The sequence below is a fragment of the Bactrocera neohumeralis genome, unplaced genomic scaffold, assembly GCF_024586455.1.
Source record: "Bactrocera neohumeralis isolate Rockhampton unplaced genomic scaffold, APGP_CSIRO_Bneo_wtdbg2-racon-allhic-juicebox.fasta_v2 cluster10, whole genome shotgun sequence".
Taxonomy (NCBI): domain Eukaryota; kingdom Metazoa; phylum Arthropoda; class Insecta; order Diptera; family Tephritidae; genus Bactrocera; species Bactrocera neohumeralis.
In genome coordinates, this window is record NW_026089623.1 from 28,440,384 (window position 1) to 28,465,036 (window position 24,653).

Sequence of the window (24,653 nt, forward strand, 5' to 3'; positions counted from 1 at the left end):
GGAATCAAGGGCTTATGTGGAAAACTTTCGCATTTGACGTGGTATCCCCACGAAATTTGACATGGATTACTGCTTAAGGTAATAATATTATCTCCGAAAAAATTGTTCAGATCGGATTACTATAGCATATAGCTTCCGTATAAACTGAACACATAGTTACTAAAAGAAATGCACCTGTGAAGGGTATATTAGCTTCGGTGAGAAAACAGCATTAAATTCGTTATTTTTTCAATTAACATTTATTTGTTTCAACATATTCAAAATTAAACCTCAGGTACAATCCCATGGATTCATATACCGACATAAACGTTTGCGCTTTATTCGTAAATAAAATTTTCACTGTATTGAATAGTTTATTATATGAATAATAGTTAAAAATGTATACCATAGCAACGCGTGGCTGGAGCCAATAGTACTAACATAAAATTACAATTATATGTGTATGTACTTACCGTTATCAATGACGCATCCTCAAGTATATCTGATTTTAGATTTCGCCCACCACCCGCCAAATTCGCATTACTGGCTAAAAACACTGAATTTAACAGATTCTTAAAGCTCAAAGATGTGTAACTGAATGGCGAGAGTATAGTAAAGGCTTCAGCGGTGCCGGCGAGCAGCTGCAAGGCAAGGAAAGAGGCAAATGCTAGCTGCCATAGACTGAAAATTTCACTTTTCAGCATCTCTATCGTTGTGTTGTTATTATGTTTTCTCGCCATTACTCACAGTAATTCAAAGAAAAACACACTTAACGCACCCAAAAGTGTAGAGATGTTGCTTAATAAAATACAGAAAACAAAACGCGCGTAAATAGTAAAAAATTGGCACGGTGTACGGTTAAAACTTTTTGTTGCAGAAATACATATGTATTTCTAAGAGGCAAAAATAACTGAACAAAGCACTGCACATGCGCGGCACGCAAACGACGAGACATACACGCGGTAGTGCAGCGTGCATAAGGTGGGCGACTGTTTGCGGTTTCTTGCACTTGTTGAGCTGTTACGTTTCTTACTTTTCTTCACCACTTTCCCACTGGCTTAGTTTTTTATTTGGTTGTGAAAAAAAAGTTATTTATAGGCTTTTATTTATTTTCTCACTTAGTTTCTTGACTACTTCCTATTTTGAAATTCTGCCTACTGACTTTGTAGCTATAAACGAATTTGGCTAATGTGTTTTAATGCACGCAGTTTCAATAATTTGCTTTCATTATTCAAAATTTCATGCACTATAATTATTGCTTATCGTGTTTTCGTCTGTAGGAAATGCAGTTTACTCAATTTTGAATTTCCGCGCTTTAAGAAATATATATTCAAAATATTTGCACTAACTTCGCGCGAGCTTCACGGCTACCGATATTGCAACATATAAACAATGCACATTTATTTCTGCCTTTGATTTAATGTCGTAAAATGCAATGCTTATATATTTTCATACATTCGCACATATTCACTAATTTTTATATTTTACGCTCAACGTACCCGTAACAGAATATATTTTTTTCGAACACTACCTTTCGCCTCGAACTCCGCAAACAAACTGCAGCGAAGCTAAGCGCGTTTTGTAGCAAAGCTTTCATTTTGAACCACCATTTCGGATCGTTGCTTAGTGCAGTTGTTGGTATTGGTCTGTCCAACTCAAGTTACTTTTGCTCAAACCAGATTGAGCCGAACTTGTTTGAACGTAGGTTTTAGCTGTTGGATCAGAAAACATAAAATTTTATGTTCTCTGGTTGGATGTTCTAAGAAATTTGGTATATACGATTTACAGACACCAAAAATCAGAAATAGAGATAAAGACAATTTCATCTCCTTAACTTTTTTGGTGCATTTGGTAAAAAACAAAATTGCATTGGTTCGTGACGTCATAAACCAAAGGAGTAGAAGATGTTGTTTACAAATACAATGAAGGCTTGACAAATTGTTAAAGGATCACATGATGCGAGATTTTTTCATTTTACCTAATTTTTCTTTAAACGCATTTCCTGGTTAAAGTAGTAGCGATTGAGATCAGAGACAAATAACATATAATATAGAGGATGTTCACAGCCATCTCGGAAGGAGACTTTAACATGGTCACGTGAACAGTACCAAGTATTGAATGAAAAATATGCTTAGATACTTATTTTGATATTGCAGCCGAATGTTAGTATTTTGGCTTATTTTTTTATATGTTTACTGTTTACTGTTCTATAATTGAAACAATAATAAATGTTTTTAATAAACTATTCGATTATTAATAAGTGGCAACTCACATAGTTCTTATTAGCATTAATCACGCTGCTCTAACAAAAAAAAGTTTAAACTACAAATTTCGATGAGGTATTCAATAGGCCATGTTCTCCGACTCTGAGCCCAAACTGTGGTTCAATGGATTAAAATCCGGACTTCCAGACATCAATTAATTTACAGCTATGAAACCAGGAGTATTGCCGCTGTTACGGTTTTTTGACTTAGGTGTGCTGGAGTAGAATCTTTCTGGAAGATTCAACGCTTTCCATCAAAGAGAGTCATCAAAAACATCCTCCAGTTTTTTATTCCTGCAAAATGGATAACATTCTAATTCATTCATCATTTTCTAAGTAATATTTATAGTCAAATGGATTTGTACTTTAATTAATTTTGTAAATTTGGATTTTACATAGTATAATTTCTTAATAAATAGCTTTGTATTATATTTGTTGCTAATAGAAATTAAATTCATAGAACCAGGAAAGCGCTAATGTTTTAATTTGTAATTTTAACATGAGGCAACATGAAAAAATATAACTTCGAAAAGAAAAATACAAACCCAATGTGAGAAACGGAGAAAAGTCTATAAATAGACACAATGTATGTTCTTAAATAAATAATCGATACGCATACCTATTAAAATTTTTGTTTTCAATTTCTATGATATCACAAAATTAATAATTATTCTTTAACATTCTCAGAAATTAGTTGGCAAGGCTTTTAGCAGAGAATGTTAATTGAATTCCGTTAACATTTTCTGTTGGTATCAATAGCGTTCACACGCTCTTATCAATATTGAAACGTATTTTATATCTACTCTTGCAACATGTTGCTACAGAGTATACAAGTTTTGTTCACCTAACGGTTGTTTGTATCAAACTAATCGAGATAGATATAAAGTTATATCATATATACACATACATCAATTATTAGGATGGCGAGACGGGTTTAATTCCGAGGGATAGTCTGTCTGTCGTCCCTGCAAGCTGTAACTTGAGTAAAAATTTAAATATTTCTGGTACATGAGTTCCTCCGCAAAAAAGAAGGACGAGCTCGTAGTCGCCGTATTCGGACCAATTGGGCCCACAAAACTCAATCGAAAACTTATAAAATGCCATAACTAAGCACTTAATTAAGCTATAAATCCGTAATTTGGTACAAGGGGTTAAAATTTGAGGACCAAAAATTTTGTTATAGCCGAGTTAACAACAGCGCGCCAATCGTTTCTCCTTTTATCTGTAAGGCGCCAATTGGAGATTCCATCTGGCCTTTGCAACGAAGCTAAGGTCTTCATATCTAAGAAAAAAAATCGGAAAAATAGTCTTTTTTACCTTGAAACCCTCACCCCTCCCTTAGGTCGCTACACCTCAGTAGTGCGTTGGATAAAATATCGAATAAAGAATCTGTCTCAAATTTTGTATTTCTAACCAAATCTCGTGTGCAGAATCGTTGCGAATGTTGGAAAAGGCTTTACGATGATTCAAAAACACAAAGATGGTAGAGAGATCGTTGCCTTGTTCTGGACGACATTCGCGTTTTCAACTGATGAAAATTTTGATTGCTTGAAAGTCGTCAGGCAAGTGTTAGAGAGATGGCAAGAGAGATCGATATCTCTCGCGAGTCTATTCGAATGATTTTGTTGGATATTTTGGGTATAGACCGCGTTCTTGCTCTACGTGTCCCGATAAAGCTGATTTATTTTTAAGAATACGAGTGTAAATGGAATTCCAGACCAAAAACGCAATGAATACCATCGATCAACCCCCTTTCACCAGATATGGCTCCGTATTTTTTTTCTAGTTCCCCCAACTTAAATTGCCGCTCTTTAGAACACGGTTTCAGTTAATCGAAGAGATAAAATAAAATTCACTGAAGGAGCTGAAGGCGATCCGAAGTAAAGTGCTCTCGAAAAGTCTTTCGAGGACTGGAAAAATCGTTGGCATAAGTGTATTAAATCTGGCGGAGATTATTTTGAAGGCAACAATATAAATATTGATGAATAATTGAATAGTTTGCGATTTCTTTACAATTTTGTCACAATGTATCTATAATATAAAGATGAATCGCAAAATGTGTTTTTACGACGAGAAAAATTCGAATAACTGCCGGAAAACCCCTAAGAACAGCCCCCTTCTTTTTCCCATACAAACGTTTGTACATAAAAATTAATGTTTGTTTGTTAGTAACGTAAAAATTACTTTTTTCCATACAAATTATTATTTTTTATTTTTGATAATAATTGATTTTTAACACAATATAAATTCAACTTTCTTTTCATTTCAAAACACATAACTTCTCGCAGAACAACGCCTGCGGGGTCAGTTAGTATTTATATACAAAACCTATACACCAACCGACATATCCGAAAGTAGGTTTGATAGAAAAACGAAAATCATTATACAAATGTAGTATATGGGAGTTGGCAATACTAAATATTATAATTATACTACATACCAATCACCTGGATATTGTATGTTTGTTATATGGGGACTAGGTCAAGTTTTCTCCCAATTTTATCCATTTTAAGCAAAAAGACACACTGTTATCAGAACAGACCCACGCTCTCTCATTTTCACAGAGATAACATATATGTTGACCGATATATGCGGTATAAAGTCACCTGTAAGTTCGAAAATCGTTGTGTTAGGTAAATGGGAGCTAAGAGAACTATTGGCACGATTCAACACATTTTTGACACACAGTCACTCCATTGTCAGGGAAAAATTATTCCCGAGTATCACTATTTATATATATTATATATTTCACACATTGACCGATATGTGCGGTAAAAAGTCAACCATAGGTTCTGAGGTCCAAATGTTCGGTACCTAGGCGCTTGAACAGTTTTATTTGGATTCGGAGGAATACTCAAAAGGCATTATTCGTGTCAAGTTTCATCCCGATATATTGATTGCTTCTTGATTTGTACACTGGAGAGGGAAGAATCAAATGAAATTTAAAATTGTGTTACATGGGAAGTGACCGTGGTTATATGTATAATAGTTCGATTTCGCCCAGTTTCGCACTATGAAATAAGAATGGTAGACAAATGTAACGCACCGAATTTGGTTGAAATCCAGAGATATGGAAAGTCCAATTTTCACATCGGCTCCTTTAACCCCCCTTATAACAACTGACCTAAGCGAATATGGCTGTAGTAGTATATTTCTTCAGCCCACAGGTGCACCTTAATACTACAATCCTTTGTGCCAAATTACTGTAATATCTTATTTAGCATGGAATATGAGTACCAAGTTCCATCAAGATATTTTAATTTTATGCAATTTACAGCTTGTACGGACGGACAGACAATCAACCGGATTTCAACTTTTCGCGTCACCCTGATTATTTATATATATATCTATCTCGCTTAGTTTTAGGTGAAAGAAACAACGGTTAGGCGAACGAAACTATTATACTTTGTATCAACATGTTGCTGGAGTATAATAATGTTGCAAAAGAATTCAGCATTTATTATATTCATAAATTATAGTGAAGGTCACATACTCACTTAGTTTTATAACAATATTTCACTTCCCGTTCGCGAAGGTTATATTGAAATTATCTACAAATGATATACAAGAGTGATATAATTTCTTAAAAATAGCACACTAATTATTAAGGAATTTCAATTGTTTTTATTAAGAGTGAAGCTCAATCGATATCATTAAGTTCTGAATATAATGTCATTAAAATGGCCTCCACGACTTCTTTTGCAGGAACGAATTCGATGAACCCAATTTTCGAGTACTTTTTCCATTAAGTCAAGTCATATGTCATGAATAGCACGTTCAATATTGGTAGTATTAAATCACAACTTCTTGGAGGCCATTGAATATCACAATTTCTTGAAATAATCGAATCTTTAAATATTTCTCGCAATAATTCGCAAATAAAACGTTGCACGTGTTGTGTGGCACGTAGCCCCGTCTTGTTGGAAGCAGATGTTATCAAGATCAAGATCTGTAATCAATATGAAGGATACATTGGGGAGGTAATGTCTGGGATGATTTCCTTAACTTTTGATATTACTTAGGTATACTCTAGAACATACAAGTTTTGGTAAGATATTGTACATTTTGACGTACTGACCGCCATAAATGTGTGTATAAAGCCAACCAGAAATTTTAAAATCGTATGTTGGCATTACCTCATATTGTTAAAAGATATCAATTAAGAAAGGGCTAAGCTTGGATGCAACCGAACATTTAATACTCTTGCAACTTTCAAGAATCAAAGCCAGTGAAATACGTTAAGATATAGAAGGTCAACCAGAGGATCGCAATCTAAGCAATTTTATACATATACATATACTCCATATAACTCAGACACTGACCGACAAATTCGGCATAAGATGTGTTAGAAAAACAAAAATTATTATACGTAGTATATGGGATTTGAGGTAGTATTGACCCGATTTTATCAATTTTCTATGATCATGCCAAACACTAAAAAAATGTCCCCTATGTTTACGATATCTCATGTACAAGCACCAATCAAATGGAGCAAAGTCAGCCGAATGTTCAAAAATTCTACTAATAGCTATATGGGGGCTAGGTCAAGTTTTCGCCCAATTGTATATATTTGGGCCCAAAGATATACTATTATGAGTAAAATATGTTTTGTAATTTCCAATGAGATAACTCAAACATTGGCCGATAGGTAGAGCAAAAAGCTATATGGAAGTTGGAAAATCTTTATATGGGGTAGTCGAAAAAATCAACTGTAGATACTGAGGTTCGGTATCCAGAGGCTTGAACAGTTTTGATTGGATTTGGACCATTTTTGGTCATAAGGCATTATTTGTGAACAATTGTATCCCGTTATATCGATTTCTCTTGATTTATGTACTGGAAAGAGAAAGAATCAAATGAAATACAAAGTTGTGCCCATTTTCGCATGGAAACAGGAACTTTTTGAATCTAGCGCCGCCTGGTGGTGCCATCTATATGTCGATTGTTGCGTTAGAATCTGCTAACTTTATTGATCGAGTAAGAATTTCATGACATTTCATCAATTGGAAATGAAGTTATTGCGCTTTAAGTGTCAGTATGTTTGTTTTATCGATGCGAAAATGAGCTTCGAACAAAGAGCCAACATTTTGTTTTAAATTGCTCAGAATCCAATATTCGAAGGACATCATTAAAGAGGTTAAAAAGTACAAAAACTTCCTTTACAATATTGTGACTGGTGACGAAACGTGGTGTTTCCAATATGATCCCGAAACGAAACGCCAGAGTGTTGAATGGAAGTCACCGGACGAGCCGAAACCCAAAAAATCGCGCATGGAGAAGTCAAAAGTGAAGACAATGCTGATTTTTTTCTATGATTCCAAAGGTTTTGTCCACAAAGAATTTGTTCCACCCGGCCAAAACGTTAATGCGGTATTCTACCTGGGAGTTTTGAAGCGTTTGGTGTGCCGTATTCGACGTGTTCGGCCCGAATATCGCGAAGGTGAAAATTGGCGTTTGTTGCACGATAATGCGCCGTCTCATCGGTCGAGCTTGTGACCGATTATTTGACCAAAAACCATTAACCACTTCCTGGTTACAGCTTGCACGGACGGATGGACGGACAGACAGTTATCCGGATTTCAACTCGTCTCGCTTATATGTTTATATATATATAATATATATCGACCTTTATTAGTTTTATGTGACATACAATAGTTATGGTGAACAAAACTTTTATACTCTGAAGCAACATGTTGCAACAGTATAAAAAGTGAGACATGTGCATTACATATCGCCCATTCACACATATGTATGTTTGAACAGCTGTTTCTTCTTGCGGCAGTAGCTGTTTTCTGCAATCAAAAATTTTTCTACCAGAAACTAGCAGTGCTCTCTGCTTCTTATGCTCTCAACTTGTGCTCTCTTTTGCTAGTTTTTTGGGTTAAGGAACGCTTTTCCAGCAGAAACTTGGCAAGCTAGTGATAGTTAGCAATTATGAAACAAACCTGTTTTCTTTGCACGATCAGCTGATCGCGAGATGGGAAATCTCTATTTAATTCAATTGCTATCAACGCAGCGATTATTGAACAGGTGTTTGACGACATTCCACAGCTTATATCGCCAATTTTAGTACCATCAGTATTGGTTTAAGCTGTACGAGTGTGTGCGAGAAAAATACATAATTAGCTGTTGAACGTTTTGACTTGATGGCAGTATGATTTCGGCTCGTGCTAACTAGATGAAGCTAGATACAGATGTAAAAGTATATAGTATATCTATTTCCAATCTCCAAAACAATTTGTCTATGTAATGATTTTCTATCGTATATCAGTACGAGTATATCGTAGGGATAGAAGAACTTGCAAAATGGAAGTCCAGAACTTGGGAAATTTCGCTAAATGTGAATACAGAATGTTAGTCTCAGAGTTCCTAAGAGCCTATGAAATTAAGCTCTTTGAATTTCTATCCTTTAAAGGGTTTTAAGATGTGAAGTACATACTTAAATCTACACCAACTCTCTTCAAGATAGGTAAAATGGATAGAATGCATTATGTCGTAACAAAATAATAAACAGGAATAAACATTTCTAAACAACAAGATCTAGATAATACTAAAAAAATTAATAATACTCCATTGTTCCATTAAAAAAGAAGGTAAAGAAGAAAGAAACAGTTTTCAATATGTAGCACCAGTTTACGGATTTCTGCATTGCTCATAAGCATTTTTGTGATTAAATATCTATGAATATACATAAACACACTAAATATATGAAGATGTGCATATGTTTGCACACCTAATACCATTGTATATTTTGTACTGTTCGGTGCTACTGTATACATACACGGGTAAGTAACTACTAATGGCTTATTTCTCTGCTTTCTTCTTTACGCAGCATTTCTCAATTCCTATAGACCAATTTCATTGGCTGTTTTACTGCACTATTCTTTACGTTCTCGTGTTATTATAATTTTGCTACCCGGCGGCTGTCTGTCCGTTCGTCCGTCTGGGAAAGCTGTATGTTATGTTCTTGGTACCATAAAAATATTGTAGACTAGCGTAATCGGACCAATGTCACGCCCAAAAAACTCCATTAATCGAAAAGTAAAAATTCCTATAACTATGCTCCACTAAAAATAAAAGACAGTTATTTGGTACAACGAATCGTATTATGGGGGGCTATCTGCTCCTTAATTATTATTTTTTTTTTTTTGGCGCCGTTCTCTAATAACTTTTATGAACTTATCTATTAAACCCCAAAGGCTGTAATACCCAAAATCACTCAAGACAAATACTTTTAGTAACACTACCGACAGTGTGAAAATGGGTAAAGTCAAATTATAATCTCGTCCACTCCCAAAATAACTGCTATGTTGACAACTACTAAAGCAAACATTATATTTCAAAGCCATTCTATATCTCAGGAACTACATGACCAATTTCATCCAAATTTGGTAAGGGAGGTTGCCCAACCATTCCTATCATGCACTGTGAACATGGACGAAGTTACATGATAACCACGCATACGTACATATTTTCACGATTCTTTCTCCGCCAGTATACAAATAAAATATCAATGAATATAACTTTGCACAAATAGTGCCCTTAAGGGGGTATTCTCATGTAATCACTTCGAAAAATCGATTTTTTTTAAATATATTTTGACAGTAAAACCTATTGAAAACATGCTGTGAAAAATTCAGACCGAAATTCATAGTATTTGATAAGTTACAGCTCATAGTCGCCGACGTGTTGTAAGCGACTGTCTACCAGGCGCCATGACAAGTCTGCAGCTGCTACGTTTCTAAACGAATTTTTCTCGAATCATCATTTTCTGAAACTGTCAAAAAAAAGTATTCAACCGATTGCTTTAAAATTCACATAAGTTCGTCTACTCATTTATAGTTATCGTCCCTACCAGAATTGTTTATTTTCGAAAATATTTTCATATTTTTTTAAACGATTTTTAACGAAAAAAAAACAAGATTTTCGTGACTTTTTTTTGAACTTCGACATTGTTTAAAAAATTATTTTTTTTTGATAAAAAAACAAGTTGATTACATTTGATAGGGACGATAGCCGCAGAACTACTGAATAATAATCCATACGATTTTTTTATTTCCGACAACATGAACAGCCGCTTTTACCATGACCAGTGAACTACTTTTTTTGTTGGGGACTACTTTGATTAAAAAAAAATATATACCTATTAAAAATCTAAAAAACGAAAAAATTTTTTTTTGTACATTACAAAATACAAATAAAAATATATTAAAAAATTAAAATGATTGAATTTTGTTGTCACATAAAAAAAAATATTCCTTAAAAGTGGTAAAATGTATGCGTTCACATGAGTGTACCCCCTTAAGGTGTTCAACCCCAAAAATGGACGCCAAACACAAAATATCTGAACCCCAGTACATTTGGTTGATATTTTACTGAACATATCTTGTGCCGAAAAGACACCAAATATCTAGACCCAAGTACATCAATCTGTGTATTCTGATATTGAAATTTGGGGAGAACTGTTTATTTCTTAATGAAATTTTGAAAGAATCTCTATCTAATAACAGCGCATCTTCTTGCCTGCGATTATAAATAATGATTACAATACTTCATACTTTTAATTAAAATTTATAAGAAAATCGCATTACCTTTCGAAAGTATAAAATATTCGGTTACACCTGAACTTAGCCCCTCCTTCCTTGCTTATTGCAATTTTTGTATCTATTCTGTAGATAATAGTTTCTCTGGGCTGTTGATAATTGTGCTGGTGTTGATGTTGGAAAATATTGTTGCATGTGGTTTTCGTCCCATCTTGTTTGAGTCAACATTTTGAAATTATCTTCAAAAAGTAAATGTTTTAAATTCAATTGTTTCAAAGAAAAGAACCGATGAGATTTTGCAAATTTTTGCGTTTTTTTTTTTTTAAAAAGTTATCGTTTCTTCATAAAATATCGCGAATTTTGTATTTCTTAAGAAATTATTTATTTATTTTTGCCTTTAAAGTAATCATCCTCAAATATATTACACTTCATTTTTTTTCAGTCCTCAAAGCATTTATAAAAATCATTTTTTGTTTTGAAACACCCTTTACCCAACTTATATCTAAATAAATGTCGTTTGATAAGAAAAACACAATTTTATGATTCAAAATACACTTTATTATTCAGTATAATTACCCTGAACGTTAATACATTTGCTCCAACGATCCTTCAATCCGTAAATCCATCCCTGAAGTGAGATCCGAAAGATCTGTAAAATATGCTTCAACAGCCGTAATGACCTCTACATTTGATGAAAAACGCTTGCCACGCATAATTTTGGAGTTCTGGAAGCAAATGGAAATCGGTAGATGCTCCAACAATTCGAACTTTAATTCATGGGTTTTAGCCATTATCAAAATGCTCTTGTGACACGGTGCATTGTCTTGATAAGAAAGGATTTTTTTCTTCTGTTTTTGGCCTATTTTCCTCGCGCATCCCAATAAACTGATTCCATAACCTTCCTGGCCGATTTCCGGACTCGGACGAGCTCGTTTCGAAGCCGAACAACCAGATTCACACCACTCTTTAGCCTCTTGTTTTGATTCAGAATCATAGTGATAGACCCAACTCTCATCCATAGTGTAGAATCGACGCACAAAATCCACTTTATCCTTTTTAAAACGTTCCAAATGTTGCGTCAACCGTTGTGCACACAGCTTCTAAAACACAAAACTTCCATTAAAATATGGCTCACATTGCCTAATGAGATGTGTAGAGCCTCTACTAAATCTCTCACCATCAATCGACGATCTTCCAAAACCATACCCAGTATTTTGGCTATGATTTCTGGTGTTGATGCGCTTTTTGGACGTCCTTCAAGCGGATCGTCTTCAAGACTTGTGCGACCACGTTTAAATTCAGCAGCCCATCTTTCTACTGTTCTAATTATAGGTGAACAATCATTATATACTTTTAACATTCGTTCGTAAATTTCTTTTGGTGCTACACCTTCCAAAAATAAGAATTTTATAACTGCACGATATTAAATTTTTTCCATTGTAAAAAAATACTGTGACACGGCGCGCTAAATGGTTTGTAAGCAAAGAATGAATTGACAGATTGAAACGAAATTTCACATACGTTAATACAAGGTGCATTCCCAAGTAAACAGGGGTCGAATCGTTATATCCGTGAACGTATCACTCGCCACGTAAAAGTCTGTATTTCGTATTATGACATATGTGAGCGAGTAAATAAACGTATCCATTCGTTCGAACCGTCGGACAAGACAGTCTAATAGCAGACAGCGAACAGAACGGGCAATGAGTAGCGAAACACAAATATAAAAGCTTAGCAAGGCCGTATGTTCGCATAGGCCTGCATAGCTACAAACTATTATAAAACAGCGAACAGTGCAGTACAGTGACAATTTAGTAAAATCAAAAACAATAAAAAGAAAAACATTGCAAGTTGTGACAACTCAGCAATGAATTTCCCAAATCCTTCCTCCCTGAGCACCCTGAGCGAGGATGAGCATACCGCCCTCGCTCAAGACCTCAGTGCGTATCTGCTCTCAGTACAGCATCTCCTTAAAACCTCCAAATCCCCGAAAGCCAACGCCAACGACGATACCACCTTCCCCTCTCCCGAAAATGCTCAAATGAGCATTGATCAATCCGATGACACCGCGTTCATCGAAGTTCGCCGCCGGGAAAAAACCCAAACGGGAAAACCCCAAGCGGGAAGAACCGAAACGAGGAAAACAAAAGCGGCGCCGCACCACATCTGCCCCCGAAACCCCCATAATTGACGACTTCCTATCGTCATCCTCCTCCAATGAAAGCGAGGATCACACCCCCCTAAAGAGAAAAGCCCTCCCCCAATCCGAATCCTCAAGAAGGAAGCGTGGGAGAAGATAAGCTTCGGTCTGCGCAAAACAGATATAGGTATAAGATCCGCCAAAGTGGTCTCTGAAGCCATCTTGGTGTACCCCGAAACCGTTGACGGGGTTCTCGATCTTACATCTGCGCTGGAAAGGCACGAAATTCCTTACACAACCAACCAGCTCCATCAGGACAAAGACCTGATTGTCGTCATCAGAGGCGTTCTTGAATGCCTCGATGACAAAACTATTCTCAGTGAATAGAGAATGAAAAATCCAGCGGTGAAGAGCATTCAGCTCATGCGAAAGGGCCCATAAATATGGCCCCTAATAACGGTCAACCTCGATACTCCGCACTCTTCAGCGAAGGCGATTTTCGACTTAAAACCAATTGCTGACCTCAGCGAAAATCTAACGTCATACCGCAATGCCTCCGCTGCCTTAATTTCGCCCACACGGCGAACTACTGCTGCGCTCCCTGGGCCTGCGCCTTCTGTGGTTACTCCCATGCCACGGTGTTTTAGTCGATAGGCGTATCAAGCGAATCCGACACTACCCGCTAGGGTGTCTTCCCCCCCACATATCTTCAAAAAATAAAAAATAAATAAAAAATAAAATTTTAAAAAGAAAATTTTTAATAATAAATCTATTTTAGGAGAATAAATCCTACCCAAAAGGATTGAATGGCCGAGTTCATGGCAAGCCATCCATGCTTGACAAAAAATAACTTTCCAAATTCTGCGCAAGGAAGAATTGCGTCCAATAAATTATGAGAGGAACTGGGAAAACAGCTTAATGCCGTGGGGCCACCAGTTAAAGATGCTAAGTTGTGGAGGAAGGTATGTATATAATTGATATGCAATATATTTTTTTGTAAAATATTTATTTTTTATGATTTTGTTTTTAGGTTTTGCTGATACCAAGCAACGAAAAAGCTTTCCTTCAATAAGGCATCGAAGCAGCGAACTGATGGAGGGCCCTACAACAAAAAACTGATCGCTGCGACGGACGAACTTTTAATCGAAGAAGCTGGACTTGAAGCTTGCGTAGAGAGCATAACAAATGTTTCTGCATTTGGAATTAACACAACTACGCGAGCTTCGACGTTTACCGTTAAGTGTGATAGCAGTGATGAGGAGGCAAACCCTTTCCCCAGCTCCTTACCAGGCCCAACAACTTCAACACAGTCGCTACTCGCTACAACAACGTCAACAGAAAGAACTCTACGCACACCGAGGAGAAAAAGTAAGAGCGTCGAAAAGTTGGAGTTACTTCAACAAAACATGAAGTCAGTATCAGATTTTCAAAAAGGCTCAGACAGGATGCTTGAGACGTTAGTAGCTGCATAAGAAAAAATGCTGGCACTACAGGAAAAATTGGTTGCTATTAAGATGGAAGAGCAGGGCATCCAACAATTGACGCGGGAATTAGACCACGAAATAAAAAAATTGGAGCTCGAAGTCTTAAGAATAAAATTATTATAAGACTTCGTACATGAATGTACATATTTTTAGTTTTAAGCATTTAATGGCATTTAATTTAATAAGCATTTAATGGATTTATTTAGTAGTTACGAAATGTGATAAAAGCAACAAACGTATTTCAGTTTAGAAGGAAAAATAAATATTTACAAGGTAAAAGACATAGACATTTTCAACTTCAATTTATTAAAGAATACTTTATTTGATCTCTTATTGTTTGGCCGATTGCGGTGAGGTGGTTCGCTACCCCGGTGTCGATATCCGTTGTTTGATCAGAATCGCAATTTTGAGGGTCGTAACTTATTGTCAATTTTATGCAGATGTTATGTAATGACTCACAAACGTTAACAAATCTTCCACTTTTGTGGGGTGATACCTTCCTGTCTTGCCATATCCTAAAATTCTCCAGCGTCCTTTTAAAATTCCGATAGTTCGTTCGACGATACATCTTGCATTGGAATGAATTTCATTGAACATAGCTTCACTTGCACCATCCGAAGCGTTTCTGTAAGGAGTTATGCACCATGGTTCCAATGGGTAGCCAGAATCCCCTGTTAAAATATAAATAAAATCAATGTGGTAAAACGAACAAAAAGAAAATATACCTAAAAGCCATGAATTTTCATTCCTGTTGTGCTGAAATCGTTCTTCCAAAACTCTTCTCTGGTCCGAGTGTTTCCAAACAAATGAGTCGTGGGCTGCACCACCGTATTGACAGTTAATAGCCAAAATTTTGTAAATTTTGTGATCACATATCTGACAATACAAAATTTAACAAATATGCACATATGTATGTATATGTAACTATCTTCAAGAAATATATTATAATAGCAACTTACTATCATAGCGTTGCTACTATGGTAGCCTTTCGTGACCTTCCGTGGGCCCACCTTCGTTTCCATTTCTTTAAGCACATGGGATGTCAACTTCGAAACAGGGCTTTGACAAATGCCAATCAAATAGCCACTGCCTACACTGTGTTTTAAAAATCTGCAAAGAAAACTTCGTTAATGAGGTTTCATGACTTATTTTTTATATACCTACACTGTATTTGGCAGTGCCAAAGGACTGCTACGATCTCTTAATTGCCTCCGCACTATTTTTCATTCCCATACAGTCACTAGAGCTCAAATAAAAAAACAAAGTCGGATCCATTTTAAGATTTATCCATTTGATATTTAAACTAACAAATTTATTAAATATTTTGCAACAGTTTGGACAGTTCCAAGTCACACATTACGATCCGTTTGGTATCGTATGTCATAATGCCAATCACCGCATACGATTGACGTATCACATAATTTTCTTTCGCATGATTGCCGGACTTTTTGAATCTAGCGCCCCCTGGTGGTGCCATCTACATATGTATATGTCGACTGGTGCGTTAGAATCTGCAATCTTTATCGATTTTCCAGTGAGAATTTCACGACATTTCATTTATTGGAAGTGAAGTTATTGCATTTTAAGTGTCAGTATGTTTGTGCTATCGGTGCAAAAATGAGCTTCGAACAAAGAGCCAACATTAAATTTTGTTTTAAAATTGGTAAAACTTGTACCGAAACGTTCCAATTGATGAAACAAGTTTATGGCGATGATTGCTTATCCCGTATCAGAGTGCACGAGTGGTTTCAACGTTTTCAAAGTGGTCGTGAGGACATAAATTACGATCAACATGTGAGCCAATCAAAATCCGTGATCACCGGAAATTCCATCGAAACTGTGCATGAATTCATCAAAAATCAGCCGAAATCATCATTGAAATTCACATCGTTTTATCGCATTTTGACCGAACATTTGGGCTTACGAAAGGTGTGTGCACGATTTGTTCCGCACATATTGACTGACGACCAAAAACAGAATCCAGCATTCGAAGGACGATTATTTGACCAAAAATCACATTTTAACCATTAATCACTCTCCGTATTCACCTGATATGGCACCGTGCGACTTCTTCCTTTTCGGAAAAATGCATTTGCTTATGAAAGGAAAGCGTTAAGCAGACGTAGAGGCCATAGCGGTCAACAAGCTAAAACACTCGTTCCACATGCTTTTGGACAATGCAAAAAGCTGTATTGAAGCAGAAGGAGACTATTTTGAATAAAAAAAAAATGATTTTGGCGAAAAAACCATTTGTTCTGTTTCTTTTTAAAGTCCTGTTTACCTTGGAACACACCTTGTATGAAGAGTGTACCAACAAAACAAAAAAATTTTGGGCTAGTAGGAACGGCCTCTCTTATCGAACGACAAAACTTATTAAACAACCATATACATATGTGCTTTGCGTTGCTTATCAAATTATATTCTACGAAATTATGCTTTGAATACTTACAGCCATTTCACTACCTCTCTCCAAAATTTGAAAAACTCATTCATTTTATCTCTTCGAGCGTCCGAAATATTTTAAGCATCAACATAAGACAATTTTTTCGAAATTTTCGTTTGCGGAGTAACTTTTTCTATTTTAAAAATAATAGCCGACCTAATGTTTACGATTTCTTTTCAGTGTTCCAATGGAAATTACGTTGGAATTGTTTGACCTTTTTTCATAAAGAAAAGGAGCATTATAAATTTTGTTTTTCAATTTGGAACCTCTTTTATCTTGCAAGGCTGTTTGTATCACCTAAGACTTATCGAGATAGATATGGTACCATAGTATCATAACTAAGCACTAAATTAAGATACAAAACTGTGAATTGACGCAGAGATCGCAGTAACAACAGTCACCTTTGAAAAAAATGGGCGCGGCCACTTAGGGTGGTAGTCTGGTAACTTATGCCTATTTTCATGACTTTTTTGGAGATTGGTTTTTTATAAAAAAATAAAAATGATTTATCTCGAATATTTAGTGTTTTTATTTACATATTGAACATAAAAAAAAAATGTTTTTGAAAAAATTGAATACTTTATTACTATTATTATTGTCACTCAAAGTTGGAACCTTAAAAAAATTCACGCGGGTGGCCCGGGTGATTTTGGCTCTTGATGTTATCTGAAATCAAATATTCTTGATTATTCTTAATCTACAGACAGGTCTTCTGGTCGGAACTACTGAAGTTCAATTTCAATGGTAAATAACAAAATGGCGGACTTTGAAAGAAAGTCCTTTTATTTTAGCAAAGAAAGCGTTGTAAAATAAAAAGTTAGGGGTGAAAAAAGTACCGCCGAGAACTATAAGGGTATAGAACAGCCTGTTAAAATTTGAAAGCAATCGGTTCAGTAGAAAAAAAGTTAGGACCCGGACCGACCAGAAAAACAATGTTTTGAGAAAAACGCGTTTAAAGTTCAACAACTCCGAGAGAGAGGACTCCGAGGCGCTCTAGGAAACTCATTATAAATTCCGAAATATTTCGAATTTCTGTCTATAATTTATATACACAGTATATTCTCAAGACATTGTACTTTCAAACTAAGCAAAAAAAATGTTAGATTTTTTAAACCTAAGTTACCAGACTACTTACCTTAAGATAAAAATACGAAATTGGCTCGAAACAAATCCCTAAATAATCCCTATCGAGATTGTAAAAATATATGAAATCGGATGATTACCCCGCCTACTTCTCATATAACGGTTCTATTAAAAACTACTAAAAGTGCGATAAGTTAATTAATAAATGGGTCAGAAAAATACAATTTTACACCCAAGATCTTAAAAAAGAGCTTTGTAGGAATAAGAAAGACCCAGGTACCGAATATGTGGATCCCAGTTCTAATTGTGAGCTTCTTATCAAAAATATGGGTAAATCTGTGAGATATACTATAAAAGTCAGAGAGAACCCCTATATAATAAAAATATGACCGGTCTCGATACTTGCAGGAGTATAAAATGTTCGATCAACTTAACTTTATTTTTTCTTTAGACTTAAATGAGTTCCTAGAATCACCGTCGCCGTAGACGTTCACTTGAAAGGCGAAGAGCCATTTCCTTTCTTTCTCCTTACACGCGGAATAAAAAAGGAAAAAAACGCTCTAGACTGGCCTAGCCCCTTAAATTAAGTAAAGCTGTTGTCCTAGAACTTAAGATATCTTTTGATATTAGAGAATCACATTTTGTAATTATGATATTGGACATCAACACTTTTTGCAAAACTATGCTGTATTTGATTGCATAGAGTCTTTTGTTCTTTCATAAAAACTCGAAAAAAGTAAAATTTAAATCAGAATTAATCAACGTAAAAATAATAGCACTTTTACATTTGTAAATTTCCAAATTGTATTTACTGTAGGAACAGTATACTTGTATCTCTTTATAAATGCATTACCGTACGCATTATACCAAAGTCCTTGTAACACTTTTCTCAACTGTGCCATACACTAACTTGGCTTTATGCGACGGAATTGTGTCAACTACATCAACACCGTTTTTTTTTTGTTGTATTCCCACTTAACGGTCGGAAAGAAGCAGAAAGAGGATAACTGAAGTACTGAAGGTTAAGAGGGCCAAAATGCAGCAATCAACCATCTTGCAGACGTATAGGGATATTGAATGTACGTACTCCACACCGGCTCTGATGCAACTGTAAATTAACCGGAGTTGCAGCAACTTCTGTCAAAGCTAAAACGGATTTACTAAAAGTATCACAGATGCCGACCTGTTCCTGTGTTTTTGCGAAGTTTTGCGGTTGCTTTATTCAAAATTAACGAGCGAGACAATAGAAGACTTAAGTAAATACACAAACCATCAGTGGTGATTAAATCAATTGCACTTACCAAATATATCTACATTTGGATGTATAGCACTAATATAGATATCTGAACATATCCATATACATACATATTTAAGTATTTACTGCTTGATACCACTGTGGTCTTGGTCTTCGCTCTCAGCTAGCGGTTTGATCACATGGTGGCACAATTACCACACGTTGTAACTGTTGCTATGTGTCTTCTTTATGACTTACTTTACTTTCGGTTGTTGTTATGTTTTTAGAGTTTCAGCGTCATGCACTATTTAAGTCAGAGTACACTCGTTCGAAAATTATTACAACCACAAGGTGATGCTGCAGCGGTAACGTTTTAAGGTTAAACAAGTGGGAAATAAGCTGAAGAAATGTGGATTAAAAGTCATTACGTTGCTCTTAACCTTGAACAAACTGCTGTTGGAAGAAGAAAAACGCGTAGCCACATATAACACCCTTTACAAATAAAAGTTCCCAGACAAGAACTTGATATGGATCGCTTAGTTTGTATGGAAGTTATAAGCTATAATGGTCCGATAAGAAAATTTTGATCCAAATGCATACTATTGACTTAGACAATAACCCACATCAAATTATATGAACACATTTTGTCAAATGGAAAAGTTTTCAGTACAAAAACTTGGTTTTGAGCGCTCAGTGTGTATGACAGCTATGTATATGTATAGTTGTTGTGGTCTGCAGCTTCTTTGCGAAAAAACATTTGTGTAAATTTTTGTTCTACTCGTGAGAGTTAAAAACTTGGTGGCAAACTTAATATACCTTGTTCAGGGTATAAAAATACACACATCAGCGACATGAGTTTTTGGAGGAATTGCCCCCAAAAGAAAGTTAAAGGAATGCTCCGGCCATTACTAATTTATGGTATACCTAAATTTGAACTTAAGACATGATTCAATTTATGGATAAAGAAATTATTTAAAATAATGAAATCATTCAGTCAGACTGCAACAACTTAGTTTTACTCCTACAACTCTTCTACCGATTTTCTATATTTGCACAAAATGTTGCAATGAATAATCATCGGAAGAAAATACAAACTTAACCTTCATTATGATCTAACTGACTGCAATCCTATACTTAAACTCACTTAACTACTCTTATATATATATATATATAACTAAAGAGGGAACCGATTCTTAACTTGTCTAGTTTTAAATACATTTACTATTTTAATTCTTCTTATTCGGCTTTAAACAATAACATTCAATAAATAAAGTTTATGCCCTTGAATATCAACATATTATTTTTCCTTACAAAAGAACTTACTTAAATATATATAAATATATATATATAAACTTCGATAACTCGTATTTGCAAGGGACCACAATTTAAATACGAGTTATGGAGTTTTTCAAGTTATCAAGTTATACAACTTATAGAGGCAACATACAGAATATACGAATTACAGAGATTTTTTATTTATATTTTCAATTTTACATAAAAAACAAGAAATGATTGTACATATTTAAATTTTAAAATATAAGTACATATGTTATTCAATCAATATATGTATGTATGTATTTTGAAAAATTGTACAAAAAAATTAAGAAAAGTGTTCATTTTAAAAGAAATCCGTAATATGTTTTTGACGGACATTATTTTGGCGTATTTTATCTATGGCATTATCAATGTTTACAATGGCATTAAAAATAGTGTCTTCAACATTTGATGCCATGAAAAAAAGACGCAAATTTTCAATTGAAGCTTTCGCAACCTTTGATGTTTTCGTCACGTACGGTTTTTTGTGAAAGAAAATATACGAGTTGTAGAGGCTTTTGAGGAAAAAATACGAGTTGTAGAGGCTTTTGATCGACATTTTTAAATTTTTGTCTCAAGAAAAATACGAGTTACCAAAGGGACCGAAATACATGCCTTTTTCGCGAATTTTTCTAGGGACCGAAGAAATACTATGAAATATCAAGGTTTTTCGCTTATCGAGGTTACGACTTATCGAAGTTTCACTGTATATACAATGTATATGTATATATATATATTCGTTTGTATATATATACTTATATCTACATATTCAGGATTATAAGAGCTTGCAATAGGCCCCAAATAGTCGAAATAGGTCTTTACATTTTCGAGCCTCCTTCATAATGAATATAGCAAGATTTGTATTCATGGCTATTGGTTGATGCAAAAAGGATTAAGACTGCCCAAACCCAGCCCCAGCCCTCACATACCAAATATAAGAGTTTCCGGCACATTGTTTGATTTTATATTGAAATTGTCAATGGTGTTAGACCCCAAGGACTAAATTTCGAACACGCTAATTTCTATTTGTCTCCACATTTTTAAAGTCGATATATCCGATATTAACTGAGCGATTGGACAATTCATTTTAGCACCCCTACCGACTATGTAAAGATGAGATGATAACCCCGCTCACTCCCCAAATAACAAATACAATTATAGTCTACAGTTCCACATTTACATAATTGTATAGTATAACCCCCATCCCCCCAAATTTCAACTCTAGATCGCGCCTGCCTGTGCCAAAAATGGCAGATAATAAACTATTCAATACAGTGAAAACTTTATTTAGGAATAAAGCAAAAACTTTTTTGTTGGTATAAGAATCCAAGGGATTGTACTTGAGGTTTAATATTGAATGTGTTCATACAAATAAATTTGATTAGAAAAAATAACGAATTTAAGGCTGCTTTCTCAATCTCTGGTTACCAGCCTTTCTGTTCAGTTAATACAGTTGTCCGCTCGACAGATTGTTCTTTATGTTTAATGGATATGTCCGCTTAATAGAGCGTCCATTTATTACAGCTGTCATGTATTGAATGTATGTATGTATGTAATTATTTCTTATTTATGAGTTGTTTTTATTATCCTATCTTCTAAGCTGGTCGAACTGGACACAGTGTGCTAAATTTTACTAAAATCGGTTCAGTAGTGTAGGAGTCCATTACGGACAAACAACGTGATACGTACTTTTTATATATAGTATAAAGATATATTGTATATACCACATATGTATATCGGCCAATATGGGAGTAATTTGAATAAAATTGGGAGAGCGTGTTTTTTTCAATAAGAATTTATCTTTGAGCCTACAATGCATGCAATGGGAAGAAAACTTGCCTTAGCCTCCATATAACTAATATTTAGGCATACTGGACTTCTGTATGTTTATATTTACATATATATTTACTAGTTGACCCCGCAGGCGTTGTCCTGCGTGAAATTATGAGTGTTGAAAAGAAATGAAAGTTAAATTTATATTCTGTTGAAAATCATTTATTTGCGATTTTTCTAAATTTTTTTTCAATGAAACGCAGCTTGATAAACAACATTTTTTGTTTTCTGTTCCAGGGCGTAAATGAACGGAGAAGATGGTTTTTCAAGACCAGAGACATTAAATTTTACCAACGAGGTGGTATGGGAGAGCTTTATTGAAACCGGTATAAAAATTGTACGATGGGAGTGGGACCGCCCATTTTTTGGTGAAATCCCATATCTCGGGGCTCGACAAACCGATTTCGACAAAATTTAGTGGCATTCTTCTTCCATTCTTATGTCAAAAAGTTTTCCCGATTTCCTTTTTAAAATTTTAAATTCCACTTGAATCGTTCAGTTTCCAGTACACAAATCAAGAACCAATTAATATAACGGGATACAACTTTTCACGAATAATGTCTTTAGTGTGCCATCTTTTGACCAAAACTTATTCAAGCCCCTAGATACAGAATATTTCGACCCCGGTACCTATAATTGACTCGAAAATGTAGGTCAATGTGAGAGATATATAATTGAAATACCCCCAACTCTCATATACTACATACTATATATACTTGTATAAGGATTTTCGTTTTTCTAACAAACCTTATGCCGAATATGTCGGTCATGTATGAGTTATATTTAGTATATGTATATAAAAAATTGGTGGAATTTCGATCCTCTGTTGACCTTTTACACCTAAAATATTTCCTTGGCTTTGATTTTTGCATGTTACAAGAGTATAAAATGTTTGGTTGCACCCGAACTTTTCTCTTACTTGTTCATATTTGTCGTCAAAATCGACCAAAAATTTTCGAAGACGTTCATATCCGGTGATTGTGCAGAAGTGTCAACGATGTGAGAACTTTTATATATTAACCATGTTTGCACTATCTGTGACTTGTCGTTATCTTGATAAAAGCGAAAGCCATCTTCAATTTGCAATTTTCTAGCGCTTTGAACCAAATTTTTTTAAAGAAATTTTAAATACACATTTTTGTTTCATCTTCTTCTTCTTCTTAATTGGCGTAGAAACCGCTTAAGCGATTATAGCCGAGTTAACAACAGCGCGCCAGTCGCTTCTTCTTCTCGCTACGTGGCGCCAATTGGATATTCCAAGCGAAGCCAGGTCCTTCTCCACTTGGTCCTTCCAACGGAGTGGAGGTCTTCCTCTTCCTCTGCTTCCCCCGGCGGGTACTGCGTCGAATATTTTCAGAGCTGGAGTGTTTTCGTCCATCCGGACAAATGACCTAGCCAGCGTAGCCGCTGTCTTTTAATTCGCTGAACTATGTCGATGTCGTCGTATATCTCGTACAGCTCATCGTTCCATCGAATGCGGTATTCGCCGTGACTAACGCGCAAAGGACCATAAATCTTTCGCAGAACTTTTCTCTCGAAAACTCGCAACGTCGACTCATCCGTTGTTGACATCGTCCAAGACTCTGCACCATACAGCAGGACGGGAATTATGAGTGACTTATAGAGTTTGGTTTTTGTTTGTCGAGAGAGGACTTTGCTTCTCAATTGCCTACTCAGTCCGAAGTAGCACCTGTTGGCAAGAGTTATCCTGCGTTGGATTTCTAGGCTGACATTGTTGGTGGTGTTTACGCTGGTTCCAAGATAGACGAAATTATCTACGACTTCAAAGTTATGACTGTCAACAGTGACGTGAGTGCCAAGTCGCGAATGCGACGACTGTTTGTTTGATGACAGGAGATACTTCGTCTTGCCCTCGTTCACTACCAGACCCATTTGTTTCATCTATAAAAGTTAAATTTCCGTTTGAAAACATACATGCCCACAACATAACGTTACCGCCTGTGACTGTATATGTGACCTGGTCTACGAAAAGGGAGCTCACGTGCGAAAACTAGTTTTCTGGGAAACACCGTTATCTCGTTATTTCTCCGTTCACCGTTATTTCTCGTTATCTCATTAATTTTGACACCTAAGCCCCCTTTCCGTAGACCAGGTCACATATAGAGAAAGTGGCTGGAAAATAAGTTCTCAAGCATAATGTCAAAAATTTCGGCTTTGTCGCCCCCAATATAACCCACATAATGATTTCCGACTTTCCACCTAACTTTAAACTGTTTATGCTAGTCAAAATGTGAGATATTTTTTTAAAGTCAATCGAAAAAGTTTTCTTAAAAATTATAAAATTTAATGAATGTTTTAGCTCCGAACATGAAACGA

At 35.4% G+C, this 24,653-nt stretch overlaps 1 protein-coding gene across 1 annotated transcript in view; it reads right to left on the reverse strand.

The window, feature by feature from the left end:
* LOC126765222 (lipase 3) overlaps positions 1–1,518 on the reverse strand; it is a 38,974-nt gene extending 37,456 nt beyond the window's left edge. Inside the window, exon 1 of the mRNA XM_050482861.1 lies at positions 453–1,518. Coding sequence (XP_050338818.1) covers positions 453–719 — 267 coding nt within the window. The 5' untranslated portion in view covers positions 720–1,518. The remainder of the gene's footprint in view (positions 1–452) is intronic.
* Positions 1,519–24,653: the final 23,135 nt, after the last annotated feature.